We start from the raw sequence: 20360 nt of genomic DNA, 5'->3' as shown, positions 1-20360 counted from the left end.
ACTTAAGAACATATAACCCTACCTTGCTAGTCATCTTCATGGACATGTTAGCACAGTTAAAGAACTTGTACGTCTTGACCACCAGCTAGAAAGAGACCATGAACAACAAACACAATGTGATTACGGAACCATGCCCAAAACCACTACCATGTCAGTTAAAGAAACAGCATCCACCCCACCTATTTTACAATGTTGGCGCTTCAAAGAGATGCATGCCCCAGGCAGATGTCCACATTATGTCTCCTCGAGCCAACCTTCACAATCTGCAAGTCATCAGCCATACTCGAACAGACAAAATTATCATCCACACAAGCCAGGTCCTGTAATGACACGAACTGAGCGGAAGCAATTGCAGGTGAAAACACAATGTTTATTTATAAACACAGAGAGAGAAAAGACACAAGCAGGAAATGTCCGGTGTTGTTGGCAATGGTGACGAGGACTACGGTGGTAGATGATGATTGAGTGCGGCGTTGGTGGAGTGGTGAGCAGTGGTAAATCCAGACTGTGCACGGAACATCCACACGGAGACGACGACGACAATAAACAATCCACAATGCGACTCGTAATCCAAGACAGAGACGAAGAACCACACAACACGAGGACCAAACAGAAAGTGATCATCTGGCAGGGAACAGAGAGTCATGTGAGTATTTATGGAGGAGATGTAATGATGAGCAGCTGGAGCGAGGCAATCAACACACAGGTGAGCGGCATCAGCCTAACGAGCACATGGCAGAGCTGTGAGTAACAAACACACACACACAAACATGACACGGAGGAAACAGTGGATTTCCTACCGTGACAGTACCCCCTCCCCTAGGAACGCCCCTTGACGTTCCCAGCCTGCTTTACCTGTTGATTGTAAACATCGATAAGGCGGTGATCCAGTATGTCCCGAGCAGGAACCCACCTTCTCTCCTCCGGACAGTAACCTTCCCAATCCACCAAGTACTGAAATCCGCGTCCCCTCCGTCTGGAGTCCAGAATACGATTAACCGAATAAGTCGGTTCCCCATTAACGAGACGAGGCGGGGGGGGAACCGGGGCAGGCGGATTAAGACGGGAAAAAATCACCGGTTTAATTTTGGAGACGTGGAACACTGGGTGAACCCTCCTGTACGCCGGAGGAAGGCTCAGACGCACTGTTACCGGATTAATGATTTTGGTAACAGAAAACGGGCCAATAAATTTGGGAGCAAGTTTATTCGAGACGGAACGCATCGGAATGTTCTGGGTAGAAAGCCACACTCTTTGACCGACAACGTAACGGGGAGGCTTCGACCGGTGGCGATCGGCCTTAGCCTTGGTGCGCGACCTCACCTGGAGCAGAGCTCTACGAGCTCTGGTCCAGGTGCGGTGACACCTCTGGACTAATGCGTGTGCGGAGGGGACCGAAACCTCGGATTCCAGACTAGAAAAATTTGGTGGTTGGTAACCTAGACTACACTTAAAAGGAGACATGCCCGTGGATGACACTGGCAGAGAGTTGTGTGCGTACTCCACAACTGAGAGTTGTTGACTCCAGGACGAAGGATTCTTGGACACCAAACATCGTAACACCCTCTCGACATCCTGATTGGCTCGCTCGGTTTGGCCATTGCTCTGGGGATGGAACCCTGAAGAAAGACTAACAGTCGCTCCTAGCAATTTGCAAAACTCACGCCAAAATTTGGATACGAATTGGGGACCTCTGTCAGAGACCACGTCTGTCGGGAGGCCATGTATACGGAAGACGTGGTCCATAACAGTTACCGCTGTTTCCTTGGCTGAAGGTAATTTGGGCAAGGGAATGAAGTGAGTCGCCTTCGAGAACCGGTCCACTACGGTTAAAATCACCGTATTACCCTGGGAGGGCGGGAGGGCGGTAATAAAGTCTAGCGAGATGTGTGACCAGGGTCTCGAAGGGACTGACAGCGGTAAAAGTAACCCATCTGGAGGACGATTGGAAGTCTTACCAGTGGCACAAACCGAGCAAGCCAAGACGAAATCGTGAGTGTCACGAGCCATACCTGGCCACCAGAATCGTTGCTTAACTAGGAATCTAGTCCTACTAACCCCTGGATGACAGGCAACACTGGAACCATGACCCCACTGAAGGACGTCTGACCGTAACTCTTCCGGCACAAATAAGCGGTTCGGTGGGCAACGGGCCGGGGGCGTTACCCCTTCTAAGGCTGTCAACACCTTCGATTCGACCTCCCATCTGAGCGCGGAGATAATGATGGTCTCCGGTAAAATCCGCTCGGGAGTGGCAGTACGATCGGAACGCTCAAAAAGGCGGGATAAAGCATCGGGTTTGATGTTCTTGGAACCCGGTCGGTAAGAAAGAGTAAAATCGAAACGGCCGAAAAACAAAGCCCACCGAGCCTGCCTGGAGTTAAGTCTTTTGGCGGTTCTAATGTATTCGAGATTCTTATGGTCCGTCCATACAATAAAGGGTACCCCTGACCCTTCAAGCCAGTGACGCCATTCTTCCAGTGCTAACTTGACTGCCAACAACTCTCGATTGCCAATGTCATAATTAACTTCCGCAGGAGATAAGCGATGAGAAAAATACGCGCAAGGATGAACCTTTCCGTCTGAGGATGCGCGCTGGGAAAGCACTGCTCCTACCCCCACCTCTGACGCATCGACCTCCACTATGAATTGACGTGTGCGATCAGGTGAGACGAGAATGGGAGCTGAAACAAAGCAGCTTTTCAGTTTGGCAAACGCAGCCTCGGCTGCGTCTGACCACCTGAACGTCAAACTAGGGGAGGTCAAGGCGGTCAGAGGTGCGGCTAGTTGGCTGAAATTGCGAATGAAACGCCGGTAAAAATTGGCGAACCCCAGAAATCTCTGCAGGGCCTTGCGAGACTCTGGGGATGGCCAATCAACCACAGCCTTAACCTTCTCAGGATCCATGCGAACACCCTCAGTCGAAATGATGTGTCCTAGAAAAGAAACAGACTGTGCATGAAAAACGCATTTTTCCGCCTTGACAAAAAGCCCATTCTCTAGCAACCGCAGAAGCACTCGTCGTACGTGTTGCAAATGTTCCTGGAGAGACGAAGAAAAAATCAGTATGTCATCCAGGTAAACATAAATAAACTGATCTACCATGTCTCGCAACACGTCATTAACGAGTGCTTGGAAGACTGCTGGCGAGTTCGTGAGACCGAAAGGCATCACGCAGTACTCAAAATGGCCACGAGGGGTGTTAAAAGCAGTCTTCCATTCATCCCCCTTCCTGATGCGAACCAAATGATATGCGTTACGTAAGTCCAATTTAGTGAAGAGAGACGCTCCCTGCAACCTCTCGAAGGCTGAAGACATCAACGGCAAAGGATAAGTATTCTTTACCGTTATGTTATTCAGCCCTCGGTAATCAATACAAGGTCGCAAGGATCCGTCCTTCTTCCCCACAAAAAAGAACCCCGCCCCCGCTGGAGAAGAGGAAGGACGAATGAACCCCGTTGCCAGAGAATCAGAAATGTATTTCTCCATGGCCTCCATCTCAGGAACGGATAGAGAGTATAACTTGCCTTTAGGCGGAAACGTACCTGGCAATAAATCTATGGCACAGTCATAGGGACGATGAGGAGGGAGAGAATCAGCCCGAGACTTACTGAACACCTCCTTCAGGTCGTGGTACTCCGCGGGCACGTTAGCCAAATCCACTGCTTCCCCCTGAAACACAGACTCAGAAACAGTAAGACACGCAGAGACAAGACAAGACTTATGACACTCCTCGCTCCAGCTGGTGACTGAGCCCAGTCTCCAGTCGACCTTAGGGTTATGGGTATGGAGCCAGGGATGACCAAGGACGATGGGAGAGAGTGAGATGTCTGTAACAAAAAAGGAGATCTTCTCGGTATGGTTGCCTGAGGTGATAAGAGTGATGGGGGCAGTGGTGTGACTGATGGTGGGTAATTCATGTCCATTGAGAGCGAAGGGTGCAATCTGGTGAGTGAGTGGGATGACGGGGATTTGTAGTTTACGTGCAAGTGAAGAGTCAATGAAATTCCCCTCTGCCCCGGAGTCCAGTAGTGCGTGGTCGGTGTGTGACTTGGTGGACCACCGTAGTTTCACCGGAAGGAGAGTAGATGTCGTCGAGGTCTTGCGTGCAGAGATCCCGCCCGATAGTAGCCTCTGTCTTACTATCGGGCTTGGTCTTTTACCGGACATCTCTGGCAGTTATGACCCGTCACGCCACAGTACATGCAAAGACCAAGGGATCTCCGCCGGTTCCTCTCCTCCCGGGAAAGCCGAGCTCTACCCACCTGCATGGGCTCAGGATCGGGGAGAACGTTGCTGGGTGTCTCGCTGGGAGGGCTGGACGGCTCAGGTCGGCGCTGTATGCTGGTAGATCTCTTACCACGGTCCGCTACGGTCAGTCTAGCATCGACCCGGATAGCCAGATCCACCAGCCCGTTGAGAGATGTGGGTAGTTCAGAAGTGACGATCTCCCGCTGGATGCGATCCGCAAGCCCATGCAGGAAATGATCCCACTGCGCCTCCTCGTTCCACTTACACTCCACCGCCAGGGTCCGGAACTCGATAGCGTAGTCGGATACCGTTCGGTTCTCCTGTCTGAGCTCGGTAAGGAGGCGAGCAGCTTCTCTCCCGGCGACGGAGCGATCGAACACCCTCTTCATTTCCTCAGATAAGAGGGTGAACGAAGAACAGCAGGCGTCGTTGTTCTCCCACACCGCCGTCCCCCAGAGGGCAGCCTTGCCCTTCAGTAGGGAGAGAGTAAACGCCACCTTGGTTTCCTCAAGGAAAAACGATCGGGGCTGTTGAGCGAAGTGCAGAGAACAGTGAGACAGAAATGTACGGCAAAAATTTGGCTCACCGGAGTATTTCTCAGGGATCAGTAATCGGGGCTCCGGATGAAAACCACCCCCTGGAGGAGAAGATGGTGCGGGCGGTGTGGGTGGCGCAGTGGGAGGCGAAGGATGAGATGAACGCTGAGAGAGCTCGGACACCTTCGTCACCATTGCATGGACGGCCTTTCGCATTTCGTTGATCGACTGGTCCTGAAGATCCATACGAGCCAGAGTTCGCTGGAGAAATTCCTCCAGCGTGGCCGTGGGTTGGTCTCCTGCTGCTTCCATGTATGGCCAGATGATTCTGTAATGACACGAACTGAGCGGAAGCAATTGCAGGTGAAAACACAATGTTTATTTATAAACACAGAGAGAGAAAAGACACAAGCAGGAAATGTCCGGTGTTGTTGGCAATGGTGACGAGGACTACGGTGGTAGATGATTATTGAGTGCGGCGTTGGTGGACCAAACAGAAAGTGATCATCTGGCAGGGAACAGAGAGTCATGTGAGTATTTATGGAGGAGATGTAATGATGAGCAGCTGGAGCGAGGCAATCAACACACAGGTGAGCGGCATCAGCCTAACGAGCACATGGCAGAGCTGTGAGTAACAAACACACACACACAAACATGACACGGAGGAAACAGTGGATTTCCTACCGTGACAGGTCCACCTTCCCATAATACAGTGTCTTCGGTATCTACAAAGAACTCAACCACAGATCAGCACACTACTCCCCTTACACCAAGAGAAAAACTTCCCGGAAATTCTTTCTGCATGCCACAACATTTAATGGTACTTGTTAGCATTGGCCCATGGAAAGGAAAGGCCATTGTAGACAATGGGGCAAGTTACACCCTCATCCACGAGTCGCTATGGAGAAGCTTGTCACAGACACCCCCTGACCTCAACCTTGGATTTGCAGACCACTCTAAATGGAAAAGCAGAAGTTCCACTAGGGTGGATCAATACAGGTATAAACTTGCACAATCATTCTTTCACAATACCTGCTGCTGTCCTTTCCACACATGCTTTAGCGTATGCTGTAGTCTTAGGATTTTACTTAATTTTCTTCAGTGGCCTACAAATCAACGTTATAGATCAAAAATACTCATTCAAGATTGCGCCCACTCATGCTTTTCAACCAGGAGTTGCAAGTGTCCCACCTTGTGTTGACTCATCACGTAAGAAAGCCAAACCAACCAAGCCCAGTTTATCCTTGATGACATCTGTACCTCCTCCTACACCCTTACTGGTCCTGCACCAACCTGATGTAGTTAGTGATGAAACGTTAATCAGAAAAGCTGTAGACATGGCTCATTTACCTCCAGATGGGAAACAGAGCTTACACCATATCCTTACAAGTAACTCTCAAGTATGCACACTCCATCCTGGACGCACTGATATCTTACAGCACTGCATTTACACCACCTGTCAGGTACCCATTAAACAACAACAAACAACTTGCCATGGAAGAACAGCTCGAAGAAATTGTGTCAAGGAATTGTTGATCCATCACACTCCAGTTGGGCCTCACCAGTGGTTTTGGTTCACAATAAAGATGGCACTTTAAGATTCTGTGTGGATTACAGAAAAATCTATTCGGTTACAGAAAACGATACTTATCCACTCCAAAACATTACAGAAATTTTACAATCACTTTGTGAAGCAGCTATCTTCTCAACTATTGATTTAAACAGTGGATATTGGCAAGTAGCAATGGATTCCAACAGTAAAGCAAAAACAGCCTTCATCACTCCTGCAGGTCTCTTCAAATTCAACGTTATGCCATTTGGACTTAAAAATGCCCCTGCCACCTTCCAGAGATTTATGGAAATAGTCATGGGAGAGTTAAAAAGAAAGTTCTGTTTTGTGTATATTGATGACATCATAATTTACTCACCTTCCATAGCACAACACTACCATGATATCCAAGCTGTTCTTCACAAAGTAGAGACTGCCGGACTGAGCATTAATCTAAAGAAAAGCAGATTCTGTCTTGAGGAAATCAGTTTTCTGGGACACATTGTAAATGTTTAAGGGATTACAGCAGATCCTAACAAAATACAAGCCATCCAATCCTACCCTGTGCCTAAGAACTTAAAGCAAAACTAAAGAGTTATTGCTCTTTGCTCCCCCTACAGGTTAGACGCGTAATTGTTCATTAGAACTGTCGTAAATACTGCAGCATAGCTGGCTCTGATTGGATTGTAGATCTGCCGTAAAGCAAGTTTTTGTAGTTTTCACTCGAACTACAGGACCACTACCCGACAGTTGGAAACTTCTTTAGTGCGGTTTTGGCCGATAAAGGGCTGCATAGCGAATGTGAAAGTGCCATTCACCCTGTTTTGAGTGGATGAACCACTGAAACTTTTTTGGAAACGTTATTTTAAGGTAAAAAAAACTCTTTGGTGTTGCTTTAAAAGATGTTCAGAGGTTCCTTGGTCTGGCAGGATGGTACCATCGGTTCGTTCCAAACTTCAAGGCTGGCTGAACCCTCAACACAAAGGGACAACAGTTTCAGTGGACACCCTCATGTCAACAAGCTTTTGAACAATTAAAAGATTAAAAAAGAATACTTTTTTATTTTTAAGCCTTGCCGTTGGAAATAAAGCTCTTAAGGCATTAAGGTTTATTTTTGGAAGTGTTGATGTATTTTGGGAAACGTCTGCGTCTGTTGCATCTCTAGTCAGACTTGATTTTGATTTGTTCATCTAGTCTGATTGGGTTATTTTTCATTGCCAAATGAAGCAACATCAATAACTAAATTCCAACAGAATGACATACGCAAGTACGTGCTGGAAAATAAAATGTATGTTCCTGTCATTGACACCTTTTATGTTTATGTTTACTGACTCCAAATATTATAGATCAGGTCAAATTTTCCCTTTATGTTAATCATAACCCTTGATCTGACAGTTTTTTACCTGACGGGAGGGGTTCTAGTGGACCAATCACAGCGTTTGTGGCCCGCATAAAACGGACGCGCTGTTAAAATTTTGGCAAGGTGATAACACTTTTGCCTACGGATAACATATGTTGTAGACCTTATGCACAACTATAACTTGCACTTCACATGCACTGTAAAAAAAATATGCAGCATTTTTGTCAAATCAACATTCTTCTATCTTAGAAATATCTCAAAAATACGCCATATGCGTTCTACGTCTGATGCAGAGAAGCTTATCTGCGCTTTTTGACCTCTAGAATAGACTATTGTAACTCATTACTCGTGGGATGTCACGCAAATCAGGTAAAAAAGCTTCAGCTAGTTCAAAATGGCGCTGCAAGAGTACTTACTCGATCTAAAAAGTATGATCACATAAGTCCAATTTTGGCATCTTTACACTGGCTAGCATTTAAATATTGCATACAATTTAAAATATTACTAATCAACTACAAAGCCTTAAACTGCCTAGCACCCTGGTATCTTGAAGAATTACTATCAGAATACAATCCATCACGTACATTGCGATCACAAAATTCTGGCCTATTAATTATCCCTAGAATATCAAAAGTGTCTAAAGGTGGTAGATCCTTTTCATATCTAGCCCCTAAGCTCTGGAATGATTTACCAAATAATGTAAGAGAATCAGACACAGTCGATCACTTAAGTCTAAACATTTGTTCTTCATTAACAAAGCATTAACATAATGCTTTGTTGATGCATTATGTTAATGCTTTGTTAATGTTAATATCCCATGGAGAGTCAGCCAACATTGGCTTAACTAAGCACTTTCTTCTGTATACGTTACATTATTACTACGCTCACTTGTACAGTTTATTATTAGCCGCTGTATTCTGCTTCTTATATTATCTATCGATTTTTCTGTGTTTTCCCCTACATCTATTCATGTAAAGCGCTTTGAAACAATTAACACTTGTGAAAAGCGCTATATAAATAAAATTGAATTGAATATATTTTATGTTACTTTAACTTGATTTTATAATTGATGTCAACTTTTCACAAGCCAAAACTTAAAATAGTAGGTTGAATTGACTTGGAAAACCAAGTTGTTTTAACTTCATGCTGTATTTTACAATGTGGGTTTAAAATTATATAACATTACAATTTATTAAAACTTATGTTTCCTTGAGTATGTTTTTTTCTTGAGTATTTTAAGTCACACAAACTTTTAACAATAAATTGAAAAATAATTGTAGAATGTGAAAATTGGGATATTTAATTATTGGATATTTTGAATAAGAGGAAAAATCTGAAATGAAACAGATACATCAGCCATACAGCGGCACTGTAACTGAAGTGCCATGTGACAAGCTTGATGCATTATAAAATAATAGTTACAATACAACTCATAAAAGGGGGTCAAGAGTTAAATGCTATTAAGTTGTTTAAATATAATTCCACCATTTCAAAAATGGGAAGTCTGTTCCCCTTTGAAATTCACTCCCGGACTCTGTCCCCACACGTTCCCTGTTTCCAGCCCTGCTTATAATTGTGCAAACAATTTATTACATTGCATTAGGCATTGCATCAGTATTAAAGCAAGCAATGTGTTTTTTAAATTAGCTGTCTGTGTTAACTTTTGATATCAAGAACCGAACTTATGAGATATGTCATTTGTTTATCTGTTTTGGAAAATTGCTGTATACTGCAACCTATGGGAAGTTCAATTTGTCTATTAATAAAATAGAAATCAAATTTTAAATTATTTGCTTGTCTAGTTAAAGTTCATTTTCTTTTCTTTTCTATCATGTGTTCTCAACTGAATATTTTTCAAGTGGACATTTTTTATATAAAACCAGACCAGTCCTTCTAAACAATGCTGACTGGATCTGAACACATGAGGTTTTTATCACGTACACCATAGTGAAGACATCATACAGAAGAAAGGAAAGAATTTATTTGTGGAAGTTCCCATGCAAGACGGATGCCTAAAATAATTGTGCCCTGGGTTAATTGTTTATTTATGATTTATTGCCAATCATTTCTAATTTTAGTGCCTATTGTAATATACATTTTCTTTACCTGTACTGGAAACTTTGGCATTACTCACAAATAAATAATTGTTATTTCCTCCTTTAGGGGCTATAAAAGAGGAGCTCTGTGCTGATAGTTAGAGATAATCTGAGCTCTTCTCATCATCATGTATCTGACATTTTTGCTCCTGACACTGCAGGTGTTGAGCACCACAGCTTCACACTTTTATGGAGGCTCAATGACTTTTAACTCAAGAAGTAACTTTGATGGATCGTACAAGGTAAGCACACCACCACTGATTTTATTTGTTAAGTTAATTATAGTAGTAGACAGAGTTACTAATCCACATATTATTACAGGTGGAACTTCGCTTCAAGACGGCCTACCATCACTGTTCCTCATATGATTACTGGACATGCTGGTCTGGGAACTGTGGCATTGAGAACAGTTATGAGATGGGTAAAATAGATTCAAGTGTTAATGGTGGCAACTGGTGTCAGTCTGAGGGAATCATAACAAGAACTGTTTCCACCAATGACCCATTTGAGCTGATGTAAGTATGATTACAGTAATAATAAGTGCAAATATTTAAAACAGAAACAGTGACTGAAAGAGACAGCAAATGTAAATAGATGTTATACACCTCTGCATGGGTCAACAGAAACCAGGATTGCTGCTGGATTTATAACACAGTGACAACAGGTGGACCCTGGAGTCTTCTCACACATATTGACCTTGGAGTGAGATCAGACACCTCAAAGCCCAACAGATCCCCAATCACTACAACATTACCGTTTCTTAGGTAAAATCTTTATTCTTTTTAATTATGTATTACATGTTTAATTATAAAATGCACTCTCTAATTAATATAACAATTAGTCTGTTTACGTGCACAGAATAAGTGGATTACTATCAAAAATGCAAATCAATAAACTAACTATACAGAAAAATGCATTTACATTGAATTTGGAAATTTGTCGGGTTTCTCACAAGCAGTGACATCATCACCACCGGGAATAGCCGGGAAATCTATCTAAAGCTAAACTATTGTATCTGTCTGCAGAACCGGCACTGTAAAAAATACTTTGCTGCCTAAAAATTTTTTGTTAAATCAACTCAGATTTACAAGTCATGTCAACACAGATGAGTTGTCACAACTTATAAAATATAGTTGAAAAAAGTCAACTTAATTTTATAAGTTATAACAACTCACCTGTAGTTATAACAACTCATCTCTAGTCAAGATAAATAATAGTAAGTTGAAATGACTTATAAATCCGAGTTGATTCAACAAAAAATTTTAAGGCAGCAAAGTATTTTTTACAGTGTGTAAATGTAACATGAGCTTATATTTTCGCAGTTTCTCTGCCAACTACTTGAGTTGAGGGCATATTTTTATGCGTTATTGTGCTTACTTCTACGTGTGACATTTATATTTTACACGCAGAGACATGTACACATGATCAAAATGCGAGAACCCTGGTAGAGGTATGTACATGTAATGCGAAATCCGGGTTATGAGCAAAAACGTCCTGTGTCGATCGTTTTTTGCTTACGCACACATTATAGGTTTATTAAGCATAATCGGCATAAGACTGTGCATGTTAATGCACTCATTAATAAATTGACATTTATGGGTGGGTTCTTTCTAGAGTTCCTCAGAACTGTCCAAGGAGGTTCAATCTTTTAGCCTTTGATCCTGATGGTGACCACGTCAGATGTAGATATGGACTCGGATCCAATAATGAGTGTGGAATTTGCAACCAACCTGCTGGTTTTACTTTGGATCAGGTGAGAGTAAAATACTGTATATTTTCTGATTTGAGCATGAACAAATTTTTTATTTTATGTATGTCATTTATTTAAAACTATTTTGTTTAAGGTGGTTATGTTGTTTGTAAGACACAAAGTTTCAGACTGTTCCTTGTTTGCTAGAATCAATGCTCGTTGTCGTATGGCCACACATCGCTCACAGGAGTTTATTCATTTGAGTTGGTACTGGAGGATTTCCCCATGCAGACGATCACTCTGTCCTACACCAACCAACCTTCAGTGACTAGAGATCCAGTCAGTTTAAACAGAGCCCGACGCATGGTTCGAAGCATTGATTTAAATTATACAACCACAGTTGCACCTACTACAGTGGCAGTTGCTCCGCCAACAACCACAATTGCAGTGACTACAATCACAAATCCACAAACTACAACCACAGTTCCACTGACTACAACCACATGTGGATCTTGTAAAACCACAATTCCATCGACTACAACCACAGTTCCATCAACTAAAACCACAGTTCCACCGACTAACACCACATGTGGATCTTGTAAAACCACAATTCCATCGACTACAACCACAGTTCCATCAACTAAAACCACAGTTCCATCAACTAAAACCACAGTTCCACCGACTAACACCACATGTGGATCTTGTAAAACCACAATTCCATCGACTACAACCACAGTTCCATCAACTAAAACCACAGTTCCACCGACTAACACCACATGTGGATCTTGTAAAACCACAATTCCATCGACTACAACCACAGTTCCACCGACTACAAGCACAGTTCCACCTACTAAAACCACATGTGGATCTTGTAAAACCCCAGTTTCATCGACTACAACCCCAGTTTCATCGACTACAACCCCAGTTCCATCGACTACAACCCCAGTTCCATCGACTACAACCCCAGTTCCATCGACTACAACCCCAGTTACACCGACTACAACCCCAGTTACACCGACTACAACCCCAGTTACACCGACTATAACCACAGTTCTACCGACTACAACCACTGTTCCAACTGTACCACTGAGCAAAATTCCTCTTCAATTTTCTCTTCAAGGTATTACAGTTTTGAATGCTATAAAATAAATTTTAAACTGCATCTTCTGCTTACACATATGTTGCTGTTTCAGTTGATAGTCCAGCTCTATCTTGTACGGAGGGTGAATATCTACCACAGTTCCTGCACCCTACACCTCAACATAGAGAGCACCTGCAGGCCCGTGTGTACGAGGAAATTGAGATCAGAATAAATGCTTTCGCATATATTTCAAGGTATTCAGATTAAATTCTGTATTTAACTGGACAAAAATAACCCAAATAGAGATTCAGAAGTAAGAGAAACTTGACAATCTGATTCAGGATGACAGAATAACATTGTACAAAAAGTGCAGACACAAGTAGCTACAATATACAATGGATGATCAAATTTACTAATCAGTTAACAAAGTAATAGAAAGGGTTGTGCCGGTTTCAGAATTGGTGATGACGGTTATGATGTGAGTCAAATGTGACGGTTCGTAACATAACCGTCCGGGGGAAAAACAGGTTCTGGGGGAGCATTTTGCGCGTTGCGACATTCGTCTGTTATATGACAACTGACAAACAAGCAGACACTGATTAGCTACTTGCTCTACGTTTATTTAAAATTAACAGCAAGACAACTTTCAGTGAATGTGCTTTCACGGCTGTCACCCAACGACCCCCTTCTTTAGACTAGAAAGCATCTCCCCCTAGTCCAGGAGTGGGGAACCCTGGGTCCTGGAGGGCCACTGTCCTGCAGAGTTTAGTTTCAACCCTAATCAAACACACCTGAATATCATTTCCATGTAATCCTGAAGACTTTAATTATATTTTGCAGGTGTGTTTAATTAGGGTTGGAACTAAACTCTGCAGGTCAGTGGCCCCCCAGGACCTGGGTTCCCCACCCCTGCTCTAGTCTAACCCGTCGTTTAAAACAATTGACCCTTTGCAGCTTGATTGACAGGTGATCTGACCAATCATATACTTCTCGCCTTCAAAAGCAGTCAGGAGAATTAGATTAACATTGGAGGATTTGAACTTGAAAAGCGGAGTGTACGGACGTGTAACGTGGGCTGCTTTAAACAAAGCAAAGGAGAGTAGAATCCATGTGCAAAAGAAGTTTATTAATAAAATACACAAGGGCATGCAAACACATCCAAGTAGGGCAATCCAAAAGAGTAATCCAAATATCAGGCAATAAGACAGGGCAGGCAGCAAACAAACAATATCCAAATTAACAGGCACAGGTCAAAAACAGGCAGAGACTGAACAGGAAACAAGATACAAGGAGAACGCTTAGTAAGGCAGCTACACACCAACAATACTCAGTGGGGAGTGAACAGATTTGACTGGTTAAATAAATACACAGGAAATGGGAAGTGAGAAGCATGACATGATATCAAAATAAAAGCCAGAACAGAACAGGGTGTCAAAATAAAAATATCAAGCACAAAACACAACACAAGCCTTTCCGCGGTTAAAACAACATTCCTTCTTATGATCATTCATGTTTATTTGATGCTATAAATTGACTAGAAGAAAGAGAGGATTTGAAAGGTGAGACTTTGTTTAATATGTTTAATATCAAAAGTAAACTGTCAGTCTAACAGTTATATAATAACCGTCACACCCCTAGTAATAGAATGTAATTTCAATTTCTTAAAATTAACATTTAACATAACATGGTGTGAGAACCAGAGGGGGCGTAAGTGACATTTCACCAGCTTTACAGGAGCAAAGAAAAATGACCATGGTTTGATCTGACTTTGTACACTAATTTCAATCTTCATAACTCCAAATTGATTAGGAATTCACACGTGTCCTTTTGTCAGAAGAAATAGCTCATCAAGAGCTTTCATGTGATATGTATATGTGGTGGTTTCAGCAGTAAAAACATTAACAAACGGCTTTAGTGAAACATACATATCTTCTGGTAAACTTCCACAAAGAATCAATAACAACAGAGTCCTTTTAGAGTAGTTTATTTCTGATAACAAGCTAAATAAATAACAAGTAGATTACCTTAGTTCATATATCATAGCTAAAGTGTATTAAAAGTACTGTGTAAAATGTGTACTATATTATGTATACAATGTTAACTACAGAATGGCAGCCAAACCTCCCTTGACATAGTAGTGATCCATGATCATCACGTCTCCCTTCGTCTTTAGGAAACCAAAACATTAGTTATTTTCTATGAGGTTTTTGTTCCAGAGGTCAGTGTAGCCACTAGTCAGATCATTAAACAAACAGAGACCAGAGGTTAAGTGCCATCCAAACGCATTACCTTGTCAAAACTCATGCAGCCGATGAAACCGTCTATATCTCAATTGTTTTCACCCCTCGATAATTGAAATTAATGATGTTTGAGTAGATTCAAGCTAGCAGCTTCTGCAGCAGTTCAAACTATGTGAAATAATGTTGAAAAATAATGTTGGTATGAGTTGCTTTACTAATGGTGTTTGTTTTTGGTCATTCAGCATCACTGATGTCATCATAAGTGGACCTCTGCACAGCACAAAACACAAAGCAACCACTGGGGAGTATGTGATTAACTGGACACCAACTCCAGAGAACCATGGCCAACATTTTCCATTTTGCTTCATTGCAGAAGGACAAGATGGGTATGTTTCAGTAAAATCTTATTCCTAGCTTCATATCGTATCATAGCATGACTCTAAACTGAAATCTGTCCATTTAAAGGTCAAACATTTACCAGTCTGAAATGAGGTGTGTCATTGTAGAGGTGGATGAAAGTAGGTCAAGAAGTAAATTATCATGTTATTTATTAGAAAAATATTTTAAAATGAATGACAAGATAATAAAATAAAATTGAATTTTATATCCACAGTTGCATTGACTACAACCACAGTTGCCCCGACCACAACCACAGTTGCGCCGACCACAACCACAGTTGCACAGACCACAACCACAGTTGCCCCGACCACAACCACAGTTGCCCCGACCACAACCACAGTTGCGCCTACCACAACCACAGTTGCGCCGACCACAACCACAGTTGCGCCGACCACAACCACAGTTGCCCCGACCACAACCACAGTTGCCACAACCACAGTTGCGCCGACCACAACCACAGTTGCGCCGACCACAACCACAGTTGCCCCGACCACAACCACAGTTGCTCCGACCACAACCACAGTTGCGCCGACCACAACCACAGTTGCGCCGACCACAACCACAGTTGCACCGACTACAACCACATATGCATCAACTTTGCCAGGTATTATAAAGTTTTAAAAGATATAAAAGTGATTCTTAAACTGCATCTTCTACTTACACCAGGGCCAGATTATACATAAACAAGATTGGATGAGTGCCCTGGGCACCAAGGGCTCCTGGCTGTGACCAATTGCGTTGCATTTTGTGTCACGTTTTTGAGACAGTGCAAGCACTGTTTGCAAGCAATCAAATCTGTAAGAAAGACCTATAAATTTGGAATTTCTTCTAGTTGTTATTTCATGTTGAAAGATGAGTAAATCGCAAACCCACAGTGGTGGCGGATTTAGGCATGAGTGCGGGCAGCTGCCCAGGGGGTGTTATGCATTTGGGTACAGGGCACCCATATAGGGAATCTCTATAGCTAATTTATAAGACATCTATATTTTGGTGCTATGTTCTACCTTTTGTAGTAAATTGAGTTTTTTTGGGTATCTCATGCCTAGCATTAGTCAAGGGGGTTGTATGATTCTTTGGTTCATAAATTCCTATACTAAAAGTATGATCAATTGTGCATTATTGCATGTGAAACAAATGCAAAGAAAGTTAAGTCTATTTTATTGCAAAGCATTTGTCAGTGATAGAGTTATTTTGGGTGAAAATGTGAATGTTAAAATATTTGAAGAGGGACACTTCAAATGTGGTTACTCTAGGGCAGTGTTCTTCACTCCCAACCCTGGAGAGCCGGTGCCTTGCAGAGTTTAGCTCCAACCTTAATCAAACACACCTGCAAGCTAATCAATGTCTTCATGATCACTAGAAAATCACAGGTAGGTGTGTTTGATTAAGGTTGGAGCTAAACTCTGCAGGGCACCGGCTCTCCAGGGTTGGGAGTGAAGAACACCGCTCTAGGGCAGTGGTTCTCAATTCCAGTCCCCCCTAAAATATATTTTAAGATGAGGGACAAGATAATAAAATTATTTTAAAAGTGCATTGTGTAACTTTTAGAAGGATCTCTTGACAGAAATATAATCTTGCCCCCTTACATGAAAGTCGCTGTCATGTTTCTACAGTGGCCCTAAACCAGGGGTGTCCAAACTCGGTCCTGGAGAGCCGATGTCCTACAGAGTTTAGCTGAAACTTCCCTCAACACACCTGCCTGAAAGTTTTTGGTCTGCCCAGTAAGACCTTGATAAGCTGGGTCAGGTGTGTTTGATTAGGGTTGGAGCAAAACTCTGCAGAGACACTGGCCTTCCAGGAGCAGGATTAGACACCCCTCCCCAAAACAGACAAACTTTTTGTCCCTACGTCGTTTCAGACGATGACGATCCATTTCTATATTTAGATTGGTTGCAATTCATAATATCACTTCTAGATGCCGCCAAAAACATATATTACATCTTTATGATGTTAACATGCATGTCCTGATTCCTTCTACAGTTTGTTTTAAAAGTGTTTATAAATGCTGATGTGTTACCACAGAAAGATTCTGCTTTGATAGAAATGCACAATTATTATTTTGACTTCTAGGACCCAAGGCACATGTAACCTGCTTACAAAACTCAATGTCAGTGTCAGTTGAGAAGTCTACAATCAAAAACATCAATAACAAACACTTGAGGCTGATAGATCCGTCTTGCCAGCCTAACTCCAATGAGACCCATGTGTTTATCAGCATACCTTTAAATGGTTGTGGGACTGAAATGAAGGTAAGATGCCCCAGCTGTTCATTCAGCACTAAACTCATTTTGTTTTAAAGTTTAAACTGTATCATAACAAATAGGTTTTGAGAATAAAATTACTAAAGCTTACTGATTAGGATCATAGGACCTGAGAGTAGCCTAACTATGTGAAAACATCTGTTTGTTCAAAGGAGACCAATGATAACCTTATCTTCAAGAATAAAATCATTTCGTATGATGACCCCAGAGACATTATTACCAGAAAGCATGAACTAGAAATTGAGTTCCTGTGCAAGTATCGGAAAAGAAGCAACCTTACAATGGAGTTTGATACACGCAGACCAGGCATCAACTTCACTGAGATTGGCTTCGGCGCATTCAGCTATGAGTTCGAATTTTATCAATCTGCAGACTTCTACAATGAAATTGATCCAAACTCTTACCCACTGGAGTATGATTTGGGTGAGATGATCTACATGCAGATTGAGCCCATCACTCCAGTCCAAAACACTGAGATCTTCCTCGAGTCCTGTGTGGCTACACCCTACGATAATCCCAACTACCCAATCTCTTACCCCATCATCACAAACGGGTACAATTCTGCTACATTAAACGTTCAGTTCAATCCTGTTGTTGCTTATGGTTTCTTTTATGACTGTTGTCATTACAATAATCACATTTGCAGCTCTCTTGTAACATTAGTAATGGTAAAAGGGTCAGTTCCTATCTCTAGCCTCCGAAATCTCAGTCCCTCACCCATTTCTAATTCAAATGTGTTTTCTAATATCAGATGCATTGTGGATGAAACTGTTCAGATTTTCTCAAATCACCAACCATACATCGAGTTCGGTCTAGAGGCCTTCAAATTCATTGGGCTCCACGACCAGGTAAGGGTGGCAAATATTCTACAACAATAAAATAAAACAAATAAAGAAACTATAATGCTTTTCTTTTCTGTCTTTCCTCCACAGGTGTTCATCAGCTGCTCAATAATCATATGTGAGGCCAACAACCCTCTCACGCGCTGTTCTAAGGGCTGCACAAACATCCCAATATCTCCACTCTCCCACCATCTTCAAAAAAGAGAGGCACCAATCCAGACCACCAGTCACTTCATCTCCCAGGGACCCCTGCGACTGAGACGTGAATCACGTAAGACGCCGTTTTGCTTCTGTTGTTCATGCTGCTTGTGTAGTAGATGCTCATATGATCAACTAACATCTCCATGCCTTTACTTCATTTCAGAGGTCACTGTAAGCCAAGGCGTGAATCTGAACCTACTAGTCATTGCTGGCTGTCTTCTAGCAACAGCTGCCATGGTGTGCGGAGTGCTTGTCTATAGATTAAGGATGTCAAGGGTCAGATACCAACCTGTGCCATCACACGAGATATGAGCATGATCGGTGTCTTCTTAACAAAGTAATTTGTTAAAAATTTGCAAAAATACTACAAAGAAAATTTCTCATTTTCTACAACCGATAGATTCGGTTGTGAAGTCAAGTTTCTTTTATGTACAAATGCGGTCCATGATTTGATATCATTGAGACTAAACTATTGTAATGCATTATATAAAGCAATGTGCCAGACATCTTTTTGTCATTTGCAAACTCTGCTGCTAGACTTTTATTCTTGGCATAAAAGTTAAACCACATTGATTGACTTGTGTTGTTTTAATTGTCCTATAAAGATAAATTTGCCATTTCCATATATTCCCAGTTGAAGTTAAACTTTTGTTTTATGTAATTCTAATCTCTCTTTCTGTATCAAATGGAATTTCTGGTTTACTGGTTTATAAATAAAAAACCCTGAAAAGTATGTTTTTGGTAATCATTTATTGCAGAAGGAGCAAAGCAAATTGTATTAGTTTATTTATTAATATCTTAGTTTTGGACATATACTTCAAAAATCTCAGTTCATTAAACCTCTGCTCGCCTTCGGCTCCACCCTGGCTTCCTGCTCTACCGGCTCCGCCCTGGCTACCTGCTCTGCCTGCATCACCCTGGCTTCCTCCTCTACCGGCTCCGCCCTGGCTTCCTGCTCTACCGGCTCCGCCCTGGCTACCTGCTTCGCCGGCTTCACTCTGTCCCCTCCCACCCTTGTTACGTCTGTGCTCAATCCTCCTGGACTATCTCGTTGTGGCCCTGGGAGCGTCTGAAAGCCTCCCTTGGGGGGGCTCTATTACAAATGAAATCGCCCCTTCTCGTCCTGGTCGATAGAGGGCGCCTTCATCAGAGTTTTAATTGTATTCCCCGTTTCACTACATCTCATCATGCCACTTACCCAAGACTGATCACGCCACCACCTTTTACCAATCCGACTGGCTATATAAGCTCCTCTGGAACACTGAACTGTGCAAAGTCTTGATTTGCCCCCATGTGATCATTACCGAGCGATATTTCCCTGTAAGTGTTTTCCTGTTGTGACCTGGACTGTATTTTGGATTATTGATTGTTATCTGCCTGCCCTGATCTTTGCCTGTTCCTGGATTTACGATTGTTCTCTGCCGGCCTCTGATCTCTGCCTGTATCTGTTCCTGTTATTGTTATCTGTCTGCCTGTTTATGAGTTTGGATTATCCCTTTTTGTGTGTATCGTTGTGTCTCTAATAAAACTGCAATTGGATCCTCTGTCTCAAGACTCCTCTTTACAGCTACATGGCAGGAGACAATCAAACAAATGTAATTACAGTATTTTTTAAACAGATTACTAGTTCTACAACATTTCCGGGTAGAAACTAATAAACTGGCGTGTCCTGAACTGTCATAGACGGCAGGGTTAGCGTATGGATTCCCACTGGGTGTGTGAATTTTTAATGCCCTGAAGCAGCTACATGGCAGGAGACAATCAAACTAATTTAATTACAGTATTTTTAAACAGATTACTAGTTCTACAACATTTCCAGGTAGAAACGAATAAACGCTTCCTAAAGTGTCATAG

At 42.4% G+C, this 20360-nt stretch overlaps 1 protein-coding gene and 1 long non-coding RNA gene across 2 annotated transcripts in view; one reads left to right on the top strand and one right to left on the bottom strand.

Moving 5' to 3' along the window:
- The window catches only part of LOC135739816 (uncharacterized), a 92859-nt gene that overhangs the window by 27820 nt on the left and 44679 nt on the right, over positions 1–20360 (bottom strand). The gene's annotated exons all lie outside the window — the stretch shown is intronic.
- LOC135739895 (uncharacterized) lies at positions 9910–19322 on the top strand. The gene is made up of 14 exons (XM_065257987.2): positions 9910–10034; positions 10114–10307; positions 10416–10556; positions 11407–11545; positions 11690–12602; positions 12676–12817; positions 15046–15189; positions 15269–15321; positions 15417–15806; positions 17273–17451; positions 17616–18016; positions 18215–18311; positions 18396–18576; positions 18670–19322. The coding sequence occupies exons 1-14, from the start codon at positions 9921–9923 to the stop codon at positions 18816–18818; spliced, it is 3237 nt and encodes a 1078-aa protein (XP_065114059.1). The 5' UTR covers positions 9910–9920; the 3' UTR covers positions 18819–19322.

Source organism: Paramisgurnus dabryanus, chromosome 9 (assembly GCF_030506205.2).
Source record: "Paramisgurnus dabryanus chromosome 9, PD_genome_1.1, whole genome shotgun sequence".
Taxonomy (NCBI): Eukaryota; Metazoa; Chordata; class Actinopteri; order Cypriniformes; family Cobitidae; genus Paramisgurnus; species Paramisgurnus dabryanus.
This window is presented reverse-complemented; position numbering and strand designations above follow the sequence as displayed.

Bases quoted from the DNA above. Each gene is read 5' to 3' on its own strand.
- LOC135739895 (XM_065257987.2), top strand. From the start codon at position 9,921: ATGTATCTGACATTTTTGCTCCTGACACTGCAGGTGTTGAGCACCACA. The intron at 10,035-10,113 runs GTAAGCACACCA...ATATTATTACAG, and splicing joins ACTTTGATGGATCGTACAAG to GTGGAACTTCGCTTCAAGAC. The intron at 18,017-18,214 runs GTACAATTCTGC...TTCTAATATCAG, and splicing joins TACCCCATCATCACAAACGG to ATGCATTGTGGATGAAACTG.